The 16876-nt window shown below is 38.9% G+C and overlaps 1 protein-coding gene across 4 annotated transcripts in view; it reads right to left on the minus strand.

Annotated features, from left to right (window-relative positions):
- Positions 1-16876, minus strand: part of PARN (poly(A)-specific ribonuclease) — a 139087-nt gene that overhangs the window by 115039 nt on the left and 7172 nt on the right. For all 4 annotated transcript variants that reach the window (XR_013998404.1, XM_081131638.1, XM_081131639.1 and 1 more), the window contains 7 exons: positions 15098-15158; positions 10248-10413; positions 9507-9572; positions 8474-8512; positions 6649-6691; positions 5527-5607; positions 1223-1279 (listed from right to left, as the gene is read on the minus strand). Coding sequence is in view for 3 of the 4 variants with exons in the window: in XM_081131638.1 (XP_080987764.1) it covers positions 1223-1279; positions 5527-5607; positions 6649-6691; positions 8474-8512; positions 9507-9572; positions 10248-10413; positions 15098-15158 (513 nt within the window). In the remaining variant the exon portion in view is untranslated. The remainder of the gene's footprint in view (positions 1-1222; positions 1280-5526; positions 5608-6648; positions 6692-8473; positions 8513-9506; positions 9573-10247; positions 10414-15097; positions 15159-16876) is intronic.

Here is a 16876-nt window from a genome sequence, read left to right on the forward strand (position 1 = left end):
GGTATCTGAATTTGTACAAGGTGAACAAATATCCCAGCTAACTAAACTATCATGGCTACAAGAGAACTCAAAGCCAACTGATATCCCACATCTCTGTATTTTAGGGCCAGCCTCAGTCAAGCCAACTACTTATCTGAAGAATGCCAGCTAAGTATGTATAATGTAAGCAAATGTGACCAGAAACTCTGCTTTTCTAGATACCTGTGATCTTAGCCACTTCTAAAGAGACTCACATCTTTGTTTCTCTCCAGGCTCATCCAACTTACTATTCCATTCTGATTATCTTGCTTACTTTAGAGAAGGAGCTCCTAGTGAACTCCTCTATAAGTTCTATTTACCCCCAGCTGAGGACAGTGGTGTGCCTCCCCTCAAGTACTCCTGTTTTGACAAGTCTACATCTGGTAGTGAGACAGCCACAGAACTCTGAGAGGGTCTCTACCGCCTTAAAGCTTCCATGATGCAAAGCTCAACATCTAAGGGACAAGATAAGTCCTTCTCCAGGGAAATTATTCCTTCTCCCAAGGCCAACTACTCAAGGAAAGAAATGCAATTTAGCATCCAACTAAGTAGTCTGGCTTGGACATGTAATTCATGAAACCAGCAGCAGCATGACCCAATTTATCTATGCAAGATGTGGATGCCTCTTTTCCAAAAGGACTTAGAAAACAAGAAAAAATGTCTATCATATATATCACAAAAACCCTCTAGCACATTTACAAAAATGGTAAACACATTTTAAAACATCAAATATTATTAAGGCTATCACATATAAGATTCCATTACAGTTATGTGAAAAAACTCAACAGACAATTATTTCTATCCTCCAGATTTTTCTAATTAAGGGAAAAAAAACACCTTCAAAAACCTGATTGTTTCTCCCCATATTCCTTATTTCCTTATCCCACTTCTTTATTGGTTTTGAAAGTAATAAATATTCGTTTCATGTAGCAGTATAAGGACCTCATAATATAATCCTCCAATGCATTTTACGAGAAAAGTTTTCTGAAAAAATGCTTTGGATTAAAAAATAGTGACACAATTATGATATCACACGAAGCATATCATAACAACAGTCTACCTTTATAAAGTCCTAACTTCTTCCTCCTACCAGGTAGACACTCTAAATGTAACCAAATGATTAATTTGCAATGATAACTAGGCATTTCACCTTGAATGTTATGTTCTAGAATCTAGTTAAAAACAAAAAGTCTGGTTTACTTACCGAATTAGCAATGGCATGAATGACTCTGGAAAATCCCACAGCATCATTCAGTTCTTCCTAATTTAAAAGAAACAAACCAAAAAAAACCCTATTCATTTACATATATTCCTATATTTGAATGGGTTAAAACCTAGCCTCCTCCACAAAAAAAGCACTGAAATTTTATTGTGAATTAGCTTTAGTTTCACATGCTTTGCATCTATCATTCCAAACAACTGCATCTGAAATGACTTATGGTATTCCTTTTTTTCTGTTTTAGAAAGTGGAATGAGCACATAGCAAATTATTTAAGTTACTAAAATAACAGTGTCTAGGGTTTACCATCACTTCACATTACTTGTTGAAATTCCCAAGTCTATCAAGCCATCTTAAAAACACAAACTTTCGCCCTGGCTGGTGAGGCTCAGGTGGTTGGGTGTTTGTCCAGTGCACCAAAAGGTGTTGACAGTGGGTTCAATTCCCAGTCAGGCCACATGCCTGGGTTGCAGGCTCAGTCCCTGGTAGGGGGTGTGCAGGAGGCATCCAATCAAAGTTTTGTTCTCACATCAATATTTCCTCTCTCTCCCTTTCTCTCTCTCTAAAAATCAATTTCAAAAATCTTAAAAAAACAACACAAACTTTTAAAGGCTGCCACCTGCTGGCCAAATTCAATACTGCATTAAATACTTAGGACATCCATTCAGCAGCTGACTGATCAAAACAGCATTCGCATAACCCTGGTCAGTGTGGCCCAGTGGTTAGAGTGTCAGCTCACACACACTGAAGGGTCTTGGGTTTGATTCCCAGTCAAGGGCACATACCTGGGTTGTGGGGTTGATCCCCTCCCCAAACTCGGCACATGTGGGAGGCAGCCAATCAATGTAAGACACATCGATGTTTCTTTCTTTCTCTCTCTCTCTCTCTCTCTCTCTCCCCCCTCCTCCCTTCCACTCTTTCTAAAAATCAATGGAAAAAAAATCCTCAGGCGAGGATTAACAACAAAGAAATAGCATTCCTATAATTCTTTATTTTGCTCCTTGTTGAAAGCATTTTTATAAAATTTTTATAGTAAGCACTCTGAAACTTATTCCCATTTAGTTTCGTCTTTCCTATTTCCTTCCTAATGCCATTTAAATAGGCTGAATTTCTTTTTTTTTTTTTTTAAATATATCTTTATTGATTTCAGAGAGAGGAAGGGAGAGAGAGAAAGACAGATAGAAACATCAATGATGAGAGAGTCATTGATCAAGCCCGCAACCCGGGCATGTGCCCTGACCGGGAATCGAACCCCGATTGCCTGGATCCTAGGTCAACGCTCAACCGCTGAGCCATGCCCAGCCGGGCTCTCTCCTATCTTGAAACCCCCTCAACTCTAAGCTCCATGCAACTACTTACTCTTACTTCTCCTTGTTTCTTCACACCTAAATTACTTTAAAGACTTCTCTCCACTAACTAGCTCCAGTTTAACTCCCAGGTACTTACAGCCTCCTGCTCTCTGGCATCCCCCTCACTGAAACTTCTCACCTCCCAAGGCTAACTAGTATTAATAAGGATGTGGAGAAACTGGAACACTTGTGACCTGTTGGTAGGAATGTAAAGTGGTATACTTGATATGTAAAACAGTACGGAAGTTCCTCAAAAAAATCAAACACAGAATTTCCATTTGATCTAGCAATTCCACTTCTGGGTATATACCCAAAAGAACAGAAAGCAAGAACTCCAAGAGATACTTGTATATCTATGTTCATAGCAGCATTATTCACAAGAACAAAAAGGTTCAAGCAACCCAAGTGTTCATCGACAGATGAATGGATAAAGAAAATGTGGTATAGCTATACAATGGGATATTATTTACCCTTAAAAAGAAAGGAATTCTTGCCCAGCCAGCATAGCTCCTGGGTTGAGCATCAACCTATGAACCAAAAAGGTCATGGTTCAATTCCTGGTCAGGTCACATGCCTGGGTTTCAGGCTCAGTCCCCAGTAGGGGGCATGCAGGAGGCAGCCAATCCAATGACACTCTCTCATCATTGATGTTTCTCACTCTCTCGCTTCCTCTCTCTGAAATCAATAAAAGCATATTTTTAAAAAAGAAAAGAATTCTGACATACACTATAATATAGATGAACCTTGAGGACTTAAGACAGTAATACTGTATGATTTCACTTATATGAGGTACCTAGAGTAGTCAAATTCAGAGACAGAAAGTAGAAGAGTGATTACCTGGGGCTGTCAGGAGGAGGAAATGGGGAGCTGTTGTTTAATTGGTACAGAGTTTCAGTTTTGCAGGATGAAAAGACTTCTGGAGGTGGATGGTGTTGATGGTTGCACAACAATCTGAACATACTTAACACTATGGAACTGTACACTTAGAAATAGTTAAGATGGTAAATTATGTGTTATGTGTATTTTATCACAATTAAAGTTAAAAAAATTTAAGAATATTTAAAAAAGAAAAACTCCCAAGACTAAACCCAAATGGTCCTTACCCCTTCTCTAAAGTATCAGACACAGTTGACATGCCCATCTTCAAACAGTCTCTTCCCTTGTCTGCTGTGTCACAATAGTCTCCTGACATTTTTCTACTTCTGCTTATCATTTGAATGCTGGTGGTCTTCAGAATCTTGCACTAAGTCCTCATCGCATTGCTCATGCATGCTGCTCTAATCCAGTCCCAGTGTCTCTGCCAACGACAACCAAGTCTAACCCTCATCTCTCTCCTATATTCCAGAACAACTCTGCCTACAGGACACCTACCCTTGGATGTCCCAAAGACATCTAAAACCTTATCAGATCATAAACAGAATATAATCTCTTTTACACTGTAGGCGGAAAGTTCTACCATAGTGCCCTGGTGACCCTGCACATATCCAAATAGGCCACACAGGCAAAGGCTTAAGCTGCAATTAATCTGCATCTTGGTGAAACACCCCAGGAGGAGAGGATGGGAGGCAGAAGCTTACAAGGAGGTGCTAATATGCCATCTCCCCCCCCACCTCCTTCTCTCCTGGGAGGCCTAGATAGTTTCTCATTACCTCCCAGGTTCTGATGAGGCATGGGACTTTCTGCCTCACTCCACACGCACACAAAGCTGCAGGATATAAAAGCACTTAGCTGCACTCTAGAATCTCAATAATGAGGTATCCACAACTCACGCTGCAGTCACCTGGCCTTTTTTTCAGTGTTGCCTTTTTAATGTGTGGGAATGAGGACCACATGCACCTGGCACCTTTGCCTGATCTTCCTTCTCTATGTAAGTAACAAACCATCTAAATCTAAAAACGGCTTATTGTGTCTTTGCTCGTTGAATCGGTCAGATGCGGCCTGCCTTATATATCTGTGAACTTGCCATTCATCCACCCATACGCAAGCCCTACTCCACCTGTGTTCCCCCACCAGTATCGCTCCAGCCCACTCCATCTAAGGGAACTAACGTCAGTCTACCCAGTTGCTCAACTTCAGGCTTGAGCATCTTTCTTCTTCTCTCTTCCTCTTTCACTGCCCACATTCAATCACAAATTCCACTGATTCTACCTTCTAAATATCTCCAGATTTCACCTAAACTGCTACTAACTATTCTATTCCAGGTCACTGATATCTCTTAGCTATGTTATTCCACAGCTTAAATGATCTCCCTGCCTCTAGTCTTACTTGAAGCCATTCTCTAGAGAGTAACCAAGATGATGTTCCAACAATGCAGATATGACCATGTCATTCTAATCTGTCAAACCATATATTCTAAACTTTGTTTTAGGAAAACTAGTAACTTGCTTGAAATCAGACATAGCGATATTAGTTAACAGGCAATGAAGATCAGTGGGACATAATCCTAATGATAATCAAGAACACTTTTTTTTTTAAATCCTACCCGAGGATATTTTTTCCTTGCTTTTTCAGAGAGAGTGGGAGAGACAGAGAGAGAAACATCGATGTGAGAGAGACACATCAATTGGCTGCCTCCCGCACACAGCCGGGGATTGAGCCTGCAACTGAGGTATGTGCCCTTGACCGGAACTGAACCCCAGACCCTTCAATCCACAGGCAGACGCTCTACCCACTGAACCAAACAGGCTAGGGTAAGAACACTTTTTTCAAGACTGCTTCATATAAGGGAAGACTGGTCAACCATGTTGGACCTACTTTGTTGGCTATGTTTAAATACTTAACTTTAAATTCCCCTTGTTCTATTCTGGATTTTCCTACCAATTCAATTTCTCTATGGTATAAAACTAATCATTAAACTGAATCCAACATATGATCTACAAATATAGAGAAAGGTACTATGTTGCCATTTCTCACCCAAAGGAAACGAACTAACTCAGTTACCTGCTCTTTAGCATGTTTCTGCTGCTCTCTTCTTTTGCGTTCTTCTTCATCCACTTTGCTGACAACTATGTATCGCTCTTTCTAAAAGACATAAAGCCGACATACAATTTTCTGGAAGCAACTTGACCCAAAAAAATCCAGAATTCTGCTACCATTAAAAGTTATCGTTTTTATCACTTCACAATCTTTCATGGGCTAAACACAATGAAAGGATTTTTAAATGCCACCAAAAGCTGAGTTGATGCATTACAAACCAAAATTCCGCCTCTGTGTTTCCATGACATTTTCTCATGGATGACTAATCCAATCCAATAGATGTCAGTTAAAAGCATCAACAGACTATGAGAATAAGACACTTTCCACAATAAACACTAAGAAATTACATTGCATCTAAACATGAATTTCTAAACAGTTGGTTTTAAAATAATATTTCTACATCATATTTTCGTTAATATATAAAAAAAATCCTGAATTTTCTGGTAATCTGTCAGATAACTAGTATCTTCTTCCTCATATATTGCATTTTTTATCAATTAAACACACCATAAAACCTCCTATGTGAAAGTTTGAGATTTATCTTCTAGCAAGACTGTTTTTTAATTCACTTAATCTCTTATATAATTTGCACCCAACTTGAGCAACAAATAAATTCTAAAATCCTAAAATTTTGCAAAGGGAACCCACCATCAGCTGACGATTACCCATCATGATTCTATCAGTGCACGTTGGGAATATGTGACAATACCTATACATACGCTTATGCCCTAAATTCTAAAATTTAATTTTGCTTGCCCACTTAACAGAAAGCCTTCTTTTCATGTACATCATCATGACTTTCTGTTATAATTAGAACTCGTACTAACATTTGCATGCTTTCAAGTTTACAAACCTGTTCACTCCCATTTACCCACTAAATTAGCATAAAAAAGCTATAAGATAGGTACAGATCAGCATTACCATGCTCATGTATACAAACGAGGAAAATGAGGCTTAGAGAGGTTCAATGAATTGCCCAAGGTCACCCAGCTCAAAAATAACAGGGCCAAGAAGTGAATTCTGACTTTTGACATATCACTGTATCACTGCACGTGTTTGTTAGCCCTGGGTAACTCTTGAGGTTACCTTTTCAGTTTCTAAAGTCTCAACGTGAATGCCTTTGGGATACCTAAAGAAAAGGGAAAAAACATAACATCAGCAGAGAAAACAATGACAGCTAAAATCCTAAGCATTTTAAAAGCAACTATATAGCTATAATTTAATTAAATGAAGTTTTATTAAATATGAAATTAGTATTACTTTGATAAAGACTTTATAGTAAGCCTATTCCATAATATTTCAGCTGCTCAATGTTCCCCTATCTTTGCCCTTAAACACACAGGAATGTATCTGATTTCAAATTAATTTTTTTAGGACTTAGGCATTTTCTGAAATGTCTTACATCACATAACACTGTCAACTCATTACCACATAGTCAAATCTTTCTTCCAAATGTAATAATGTTTACTTTCTAACTCATTTTGAAGGTCTTTTTAGGTTGTATGGGTACACACAGGAGGTTTGAGATGAATTAACTCTAGTTTGGGATGGTTGTTTGTACCAGCCAAGAGGGATCTGGCATCCACATGAAGTTGCAAGCATAATATGAAAGAAAAGAAGCCTGATCAAAGGACAATGGCCCTTTCCTGTTATGTTAAAAGTAAATCTCTGGTATACACGTCATTGGCAGATTCTAATGGAAGAATAAGAACCCCAAAGTCAAATGCAAACATCAAATACTGATGGCCAATTTTGGAGTTAGAGATTCACTTGAAAACTGAATGAAACCAATGGAAACATCCCTAGACAAATATACACCCAACATTTTAGATAATATTTCAGGGGATTTCACAGACCTCCTAAAACCCATCCATTGTCTAACTTCTGCTTTAGAAAAAGAATTCAGCTGAGTATTTCCTAGGTCTTTTTTTTTTTTTAATGTTTTTACTGATTTTTTAGAGAGAGAGGAAAGAGCAGAGAGAGAGAGAGAAACATTGATGACAGAAAGACAACACATCAATCTGCTGCCACTCAAACACCCCCTACTGGGGATAGAGCCGGAAACCCAGGCATGTGCCCTGACCAGAAGTCTAAACGGGGGCCTCTTAGTTCATAGGTTGACACTCAACCACTGAGCCACGCCAGCCGGGCTTTACTAGGTCTTAAAACCAAATGTTTATCTTATAATTTAAAGAACAAAAACATTGCACACCCAGAACTTAACAGACAAAGCCAAAATGATAATTAAAAGAAATTTTAGAAGGTTTTAAATCATCTATTAAAAAGCAGTAACACAGCCCTGGCTGGTGCTGCTCAATGGTCAGAACGTAGGCCAGCACACCAAAAGGGTCACAGGTTCAATTCCCAGTCAAGGGCACATACCTGGGAGCGAACTGGTCGATGTGTCTCTTTCACACAGATGTTTCTCTCCCCGCACCCCCTCCTTCCACTCACTCTAAAGATCACTGGAAAAAATATCCTCAGGTGAGGATTAACAACAACAACAAAAAACAATAACACTACTCTGGCCTGGTAGTTCAGCTGGTTAGAGCATCATCCCAATATGCTAAGGTTGCAGGTTCGATCCCTGCTCAGGGCACATACAAGAAATACAAGCAGCAACCAATGAATGCATAAATAAATGGAACAACAAATTGATGTTTCTTTCTCTCTCCCTCTCTCAAAAATCAATTAAAAAAAATTTTTTTTAAAAGCATAACAAACAAAATAAAGTTGGTATTCAACTTAAGAAAATAGGAGGAAATAAAATAAAGCACTGCACAATAACGTAGAATTGTCAAATCACCAGGTACTGTAAGATTCTATAAATGAAATGAGGGCTAAGAGATTATATTTAGTTTTTAAATCCTGGGTCTCTCACAGAGCTCTTGCATATAATATAAACACTTACTTCCAGTTCAAAGTCTGATAAATTAGTTTTCTTTGGAACCTATTAAAACAAAAGGAAAAATATTGATCTTGGCTCATTAAAAGAAAATCCTAACTGATCAAGCACTGGTAGGGAAGGACATTTATTTTTAAAAAAGATTTCAATAAAAGTGACAGGTAATATGCAAACAAAATAGGCAGGTTGTTTGAGGATTCCTCACCACCTGTGTTCATCAAAATGTTCTTTAATATTACTATACCACCTTTATAGAAGAGGTAGGAGTTCCTGTCTAACCAAAGTATGGTTTATATAAAGAGAGTTTAAGGTAGACAGATGCATTTAAACACTCTTGTGAAGCTAGTCACAAAGTAAAAAGTAGGATGCTTAAGTTAAGACTCTGAAACACTGATGTTTATTTACTACAGAAAAGTTAAAAGCATAAAAGTAGTTTGAGAGTAAATTCTTCTCTTCTGAAGTCTTTATGCATTAAGTACTACTCAAGGCTAAAATAATTATGCTACTCTTGAGCATAACTTTAAACTGAAGTTGCACAACAATTTTCTCCTCTCCAGGATGGAACAAAGCTTTCATTCAGTGTCTCAATAAACCATCATCCCCACTGTATTAATGTTAAAGTTAGAGCTTAAATCTTGGGAAGCATGATTGCAATAAAAACACTATTTATGAAGGTGTTTTTTTGTTTTGTTTTGTTTTAACACATTTTTCTATTTCTCATTTTATTTATTTTTTTATTTTTGACAGTATTACAGATGTTCCTCCAATTTTTCCCCCTTTCACTCTCCTCCTCCCAGCCCCTGCCCCACCCCACCCCAGGCCTTCACCACACCATTGTCTGTGTCCATTAGTAATGCATATATGTATATAAGTTCTTTGATTAATCTCTTCCCGTCTCCCCAGCCCCTCCCCTCTGAGATATGTCAGCCTGTTCCATGCCTCTGGAGCTATTTTGTTCATTAAGACCAAATACAGCACATGCCATAAATCATCTACCTTTCCCCAAAAGAAACACGTGAAAAGGTTAAGGGTAACTAACCCCGTGCATGGGTCTAAATCCAAGTTCTTATTGTCTTCACTTTGTAACAAATCTTCTATTTTCTCTCTGAGGAATTAAAATAAAAACATGACTGTAAATATCTTTAAGGGATAAAGTCAGCAACCAACAGAATAACCATACTCAAAAGCCATCTAAATATAAGAACATATGACAATATGACTTTACCGTATCATGTTATAACTTTTTAGTTCAATAAGGCCTAAAGAAAAATAATTTATTTTGGCATATTCTTTTTGTTATTGCTGTTATCAATGAATTGATGACAACCCCTCAAGGCTACATCACTACAAGTGATCTAAACTTTTACTTTTCTAGTAAAGCAGTTATACTGGTAAGTAAACTAAGCAAGTCTAGATGTTCCTTCAATGGCACATTGGCTTGTCAGAAGCTTCACTGTCAAAGAAAAATGCATGGACATGTTGCAAATACCTGGACGGGCCTGTTTCATTGCTCTGCCTTCAGAGGAACTGGACAGTGGCTACTAGGCCTTTGTAGAAGGTCTTCCCAGTGACATGTGACAAGTCTAAGTACAGTACACAGAACCCTATTTACAATGTGCTGCTGTCACACAAATTTAGATAAGCCATAATTAAATCCTGTCAATCACATCACACCTCCGTGTATACTGTGTATGTGCAATGCAGGTTCAAGATACAGATGTCAGTCCTGCCCCCAATACACATTATGCAATGCACACTTGGTTCCAGTTTAGGAACTTACACCACTTGGTCAATAAACTTCTTCTGATCCTCAGGAATCGTCACAGGACATTTTGATGTGTTAGGAGACACATATGATAGAGCTCCTGCACCGTTGGACTGTAAACGTTTTTCATCATACTGCTCTCTTAACTGTCTTTCTTCTTCCTGATTTAAATATGGAATTCCTAAACATAGTTTTTTAAAGAAATGTATTAGTAGAAGTAACTGTTTAACATAAAAATTGTTTAACAAACCAAAGAACCTAAAATATTCAGGAAAGACTTACCATATTTAACTATATCTCAAAAAAATCTATAGAAAAAGCAAATGATTTTGAAATATGTTTGTCTATTCATGCACTCCATTCATTTATTCTTCTATGGCACTTATGCTATTCCAGGAGCTGTATGAGGACTGGGGAATCTAACAGTGAGCAAAGTAGATGCATTCTACTCTGTAGTAAAAGGAATGACTTCAGCCAGAATGATCAGAGAAGGCCACTGTGAGTGACTACCCAAAGCAGAGTGAATCAGACACGCAAAGAACTAGGGGAAGAGTACTTCCAGTGGGGAAGTAAGTATAAATGTACTGAGGACAGAAATTGCTTGGGCTTTTCCAAAAACAGCAAGGAAGTTGGTGTGGCCAGAACACAATGAACAGGAGAATGGCATGACGCCAGGCTGGAGAGAGGATGAGCAAGATTACGCAGGCCCTTACAGGCCACAGTAAAAACGTATCATATTCTAAGCAATGGGATGCCATTAGAAGATTTTAAACAAGATAATTACATCACCTGCTTCATGTTTTAAAAAGATCACTTGAGCTCTGGCCAGTCTGGTTAAGTGGTTAGAATAGCAGCCCTCGGACTGAAGGGTCCCAGGGTTCGATTCCAGCCAAGGCCGTGTACCTTGGTTGCAGCTCATCCCCAGCCCCAGTCAGGGTACATGTGGGAGGCAACCAATCTCTCTCACATCAATGTGTGTGTGTGTGTGTCTCTCTCTCTCTCCCCCCTTCCTCCCCGCTCTGCCCCTTCCACTCTCTCTGAAAAGCAATGGAAAAAATATCCTCGGGTGAAGATTAAAAAAAATAAAATTAAAATTAAAAAAAATAAAAAGTAAAAGATCACTTGAAGTAGGGACGTCAGAGCTATAAGCAGTTGTCCACTATAATTGTCCAGGCAAGAGATGATTGCTTAGATGAGAGATAAATAAACTTTTTCTTAAAGGTGCAAATAGTAAATGTTTTAGGCTTGTAGGGTAACTATTCAGCTCTGCTTTTGTGGCATGAAAAAAGTAACACACGATGAGTAAATGAATGGGCATGACTGTGTCCCAACAAAACTTTATTTACGAAATAGCCAGTGGGCCATAGTTTATACCCTGGCTTAGACTATAAAATTGGGGAGAATGATTTTACAGATAGGAGAGACAGAACCTGCTGATATACTGAAAATGAGGGATAAAGGGAAGAATAAAATTTTTAAATGATGCTATTAAGTTTAAGCAATTAGGAAGATGATAGGGCCCCATAATGAGGTGGGGAAAACTAGGCAAAGAAGCTACCTCCTGGATATATAAAATCATCTAATGGTGTATATATAAAAAGAAAGTTTATATAAGTCTATAGTGCAGGAGAAAGGTGTTCAGAGAGAAATTTAGGCATCATCAGGATTGGGTGGTCTTCAAAGCCACGGGACACTAACAAACTTTGTAGAAAGAATGATGGAATTAAAAAAATCACACCTGTCAACAGATACTAACACTACTGAGATTGTTGCCTATACTCATTATGGAAGAAACTACCAGATTAAGTTCAAGGTTAGGGAAAATATAAACAGGAATGATCCAGTAGAGAAGGGAAAATAATTCAGGAGAGAGAAGGGCAAAGCAGAGGAGCCAGTGCTTGACAAGGAGACAGGGACTAGCCATTTACAGGCACATGGATGCCTCTTCACTTTAAAAAGTAAGAAGGCTGGGTCTAGATGTGGGTATGGTAGTGAGAATATGCAGCAGCTCTTCTCTGTTTCTTTCTAATTCCATTGAGAGGTATGATCATCAGTTGCGGTGGGAAGTTTAGAGAAAAAGAGACAGTAAAAAACAGAGCTGGAAAGGGAATTTCTAAGTCAGAAAAGTAAGATTTTTGAGCATGACTTTCTTTGAAGCTTGTGATCATGAACAAATTAGCTCAGGTGTGTCATGTTTTCCAGCAATATTCAGATGCTCAGAAACAGAGAAGGTGGGGTGGTCAGATCTAACCAGTGTTGGGACTTTGCCAGGCAAGTGCAATGGAGGAAGAGAGGAGCAAGGGAAGGAAGAATATGATGGACCATGTGGAAAAGGAAGGAAGTCAAGACAGGAGAGCAAAGGACACTGATAGTGAAAAAGCAATGGAGGTCAACAGATTGCTGAAATGCGGTACTGGAATAAGTGAATAAGAACAGGAGGCAGTGCTCTCGAAGAGAAATGCTGGAAGTGGGTGATAAGACCCATGATGCTACTAAGGGAGATGACTAAGGGGAGGTAGAATCAAGGACTGCTGACCACCTGGTCAAGAAACAGACAAGACAGAGCATTTGCTGGTCATACTTGTGGATGCAGATGTCACCCAGAATGAGGAAGGCAGGAGTGGAGAGAAAGACAATGAGCAAAAGCCAAGGTTGTCAGTGAATGCTATGCCCATGAAGTCAATAGAAAGAGGGGTGGCAGAGCTGGGTGACAGTCCCGAGAAGAACTATACCTCCTGAGAAGAGAATTCAAAGTGGGTTGAAAGTGGCACGGGAAGCAAGGATACCTACCGCTGCCTGGCTGGAGATAAAAAAGAGTGGGAAAAACCATCCATGTTTGAGAGGCTGCAGGGAGAACAGTAACAAGGAGTCACCAGGCTCCGTTTCAAAAAAGACCACCAGGAGAAAAGGGTCTGGCACTTACAGAGCCTGACTGGAAACATTTGATAAGGAAGAGGTGGTCTAGATCAGATTTAGAATATCAGAAACAGCATGAAGATAAGAGTCCTGGTAATAATAGATGGCCTGGGAATCCTGATTCCTCTGTGACTAAAATATTCCAAACATTCTGACTATAAAACAAGGAGAAGCAGCACACTCTAATTGGGCTGTTTTTCTCCTTTTATGAATATAAAACCATCAGGCTGGAAACCACACTACATCCATATGAGTCTGGTTAAAGTAATTCCTTCAAAAGATTTTTGTGCTTATTCCAGTATAGTGCTCTAACTACATTTGGAACTTGTATTTTATAATGGCTTTCAGAATCAAGTATGAGCCAAAGAAAAAAAATTATTTTATATAACCAAATTGTGTTACCCAGTTGCTTCACCCGTTATGTTAAGCAGTTTGGGCTACAAAACTTTTTAGTGTTTCCAAAAATCAAAAGCATCAATAGAAATTATGATGCAGCACCACTGAAGCAATGAAAAAACATGGCATGGGTTCTAAAGGCCTCCCAGGAAGACCACGCTGAGGGGAAATGAATTTATTTAAAGTCTATGTTCTAGTACATTCACTGAAAAAAATCTTCTTCCTTACCTTACTGAATAACTCTACATTTGCCATGGAAAATACAATTTAGAAAAATAATTACATTAAAAGTAGTTAATAGCAGCAGGTGCTTAATACTGCTTATAAAAACCAAAGGTTTTCCAAATACTGTTCCAGAAATGAATGGAGGAAGGAAAACCACGCTGGTGTGCTCTAATGTCAAACAAGCACTCATCAAATATTTAATGGTCACCCCTCTGATAAAGAAAAGAAAGCATGCCCTGGCCAGTGTGGCAAAATGGTTAGAGCATTAGCCTGCACACAGAAGGGTATCGGGTTTGATTCCTGGCCAAGAGCACACACCTGGGTTGCAGGTTCTATCCTGAGCCACCACCAGGGCCCATGCAGGAGGCAACCAATAGATGTGTCTCCCTCCCTACCACTCCCTCTAAAAAGCAATGGAGCCCTAGCCTGTTTGGCTCAGTGGTTAGAGAGTCGGCCTGGGAACTGAAGGGTCCCAAAAGTTAGATTCTGGCCAAGGGCACGTACCTCAGTTGCCAGCTTGATCCCTGGCCCCAGTCAGCCCACCAGGGGAAGGCAACCAACTGATGTGTCTCTCTCACATCCATGTTCCTATCTCTCTCTCTCCCCCTTCCACTCTCTCTGAAAAGCAATGGAAAAAATATCCTCGAGTGAGGATTAAAAAAAAAGGCACCAATAGGAAAAGGGAGCTTTTCACTACAGGATTACTGGAATACAGCTACTTTTTTTATTATTATTATTGATTTCAGAGAGGAAGGGAGAGGGAAAGGAAGAGAGAAAGAGAAATATCAGTGATGAGAGAGTCATTGACTGGCTGCCTCCTGCACACACCCCTGCTTGGAATTGAGTCCGAAACCCATGCATGTGCCCTGACTGGGAATCGAACCTCGATCTCCTGGATCATAAGTCAATGCTCAACTACTGAGCCACGCCAGTTGGGCTACAGCTACATTTTAAAGTAGTATACCATACCATTTGTCTCACTGAAAGAAAACAGGGACTCATTCCCCACAGGTGTCAAGGAAGTCACATAGAATAAACTATGAATAACTATGTTATTCTATATTATAACTATGTGTAAGTAAACTCCACTCAGTAAAATCAGGAATAGAAGAGGCCTCATTAGAGCTAAATGAAGTTGCATCCATTCTCGTGTTCAGTTCATGGTTGACTAAGTTTGGGGGCAAAAAGGCACAAAAGAAGTTTTTTAAAACTCTAAGACTGCATGTGATATACTAGAAATCTGAGATTCTGTCTGAGAGAGTAAGAACGAAAAGATAATTCTCAACCAAGTCCACATTTACAAGTTCTTAAGTCACACATAATCTTACCATTGCGAAAAACTTTATTGAAATCAAATCCTTGGCTTGCTAGAAAGTCAATGCTTGAGCTCTGAAACAAGAGTGAACAGAACATATATTTCAGTGATTTTAATGGCAGGTATGTAAACAGAAGTGGAGAAGTGACTCAGGTGAGTAAACATAGGCAACCAGGCAAAGAACCAACATGCCAAAAGTCAGAAGACAAGGGCTTTCTACTCCCAGCCTGCCAAATAATTCATTAATTGACTTAAACTATCCAGGCTCTCTTCCTTTATAGCTTATAAAACAAATATCCTTTGTTTTACATTATTTAAGAAAACTTTACTTGGTTAACATATATTTTCCCAATAGGCAGACAACTCCTGATCACTATACTTACTAGGAAACTATAAATAGAAATAAAATGTATTTATATTACCTTACCCCAGGTTCAAGTTTAAGGTAATTCACATATGCCAGTTATAAAACATCACTATCCACTTTAAATTAGAGTCTGAAAACCCAAAACCTTGATTGGATGTTCTTTACATTCAAGATCAAAATAGACAAAATTTCCCAGTAACAAGACTTATTAAACGAACATTTCAAACCTAGGGTGAATATTTAAGTAAATTTAAGTAATATTTAGTAAATGTAAATGAAAACAATAAGTAAATAATATTACACAATGTACACAAGAATGGCTAAAATCAGAAAGTTCTTACTCAAACTGACTAAAGAGTGGCAAACATTACTGTAGCTACTCTAATTTTACTCTTGATTTAAGTCTGAACATGAAAGGGCAAAACAACTGAATCATTTTCGTATGATCCCTCATAGAACTACCTTTTCTGAACTGTATTTTGACACTATACCATTAGTCTAGAGTGAGGGTTATCATACTGTCCCATTAAACTCATTACAGTATTCACTTGAGAGATATGGTTAAAAACAAAGTTTTCTACATTAATGATTTCTTTGTGATAATGGAAGGGGAAATGTTTCTGAGGTCTCTAGTCTGAGCAAAGCCGAACTTCTCCTGAGCCCTGGTTTGTTTTGATCCTATGGCCACAGATTGTGTGTTTCCCCCTTTTCTTAGCTGGTAGGAAGCTCAGAGACAAAGAGTAGAGGCTTTCTTTGGAGCAAATTCTGTGTTCTAATCATACCATAGTAATCATATCCACATTTTTCTTTTCTCCTAATTTTTCATTTACTTATTTTTTAATCTTATGTTAAAATGTAAATACGACGTTATCTTTATTAGCCAACACAATTCTTTTTCAAATATAGTGGGACATAAAAAGACAATCTTACTCCCACCACAAACACAAACATTTAGGTACATGTACATCATTTTCCATCATGCCCAAGATTTCCATGGTTTAAAAAAACAAGCAGCCTGGCTGGTGTGGCTCAGTTGGTTGAGCATTGTCCCATGCACCAGGAGGTCACTGGTTCGATTCTGGGTAAGGGCACATGCCTGGGTTGTGGGCTTGATCCCCAGTAGGGGGCATGCAGGAGGGAGCCCACAATGTTCCTCTCTCAACAATGTTTGTTTGTGTGTTTTTTTAAATATATCTTTATTTACTTCAGAGAGAGGAAAGGAGAGGGATAGATAAAAACATCAATGCTGAGAGAGTTATTGATCGGCTGCCTCCTGCAAGCCCCTGACTGGGGATCAAGCCCGCAACCCGGGCATGTGCCTTGACTGGGAATCGAACCCCGATCGCCTGGATCCTGGGTCGATGCTCAACCGCTGAGCCAAGCCCGGCTGGGCTCAACAATGTTTCTATCTCTCTCTCCCTCTCC

The sequence above is a fragment of the Miniopterus schreibersii genome (genome assembly GCF_964146895.1).
Source record: "Miniopterus schreibersii genome assembly, chromosome: 3".
Lineage (NCBI taxonomy): Eukaryota > Metazoa > Chordata > Mammalia > Chiroptera > Miniopteridae > Miniopterus > Miniopterus schreibersii.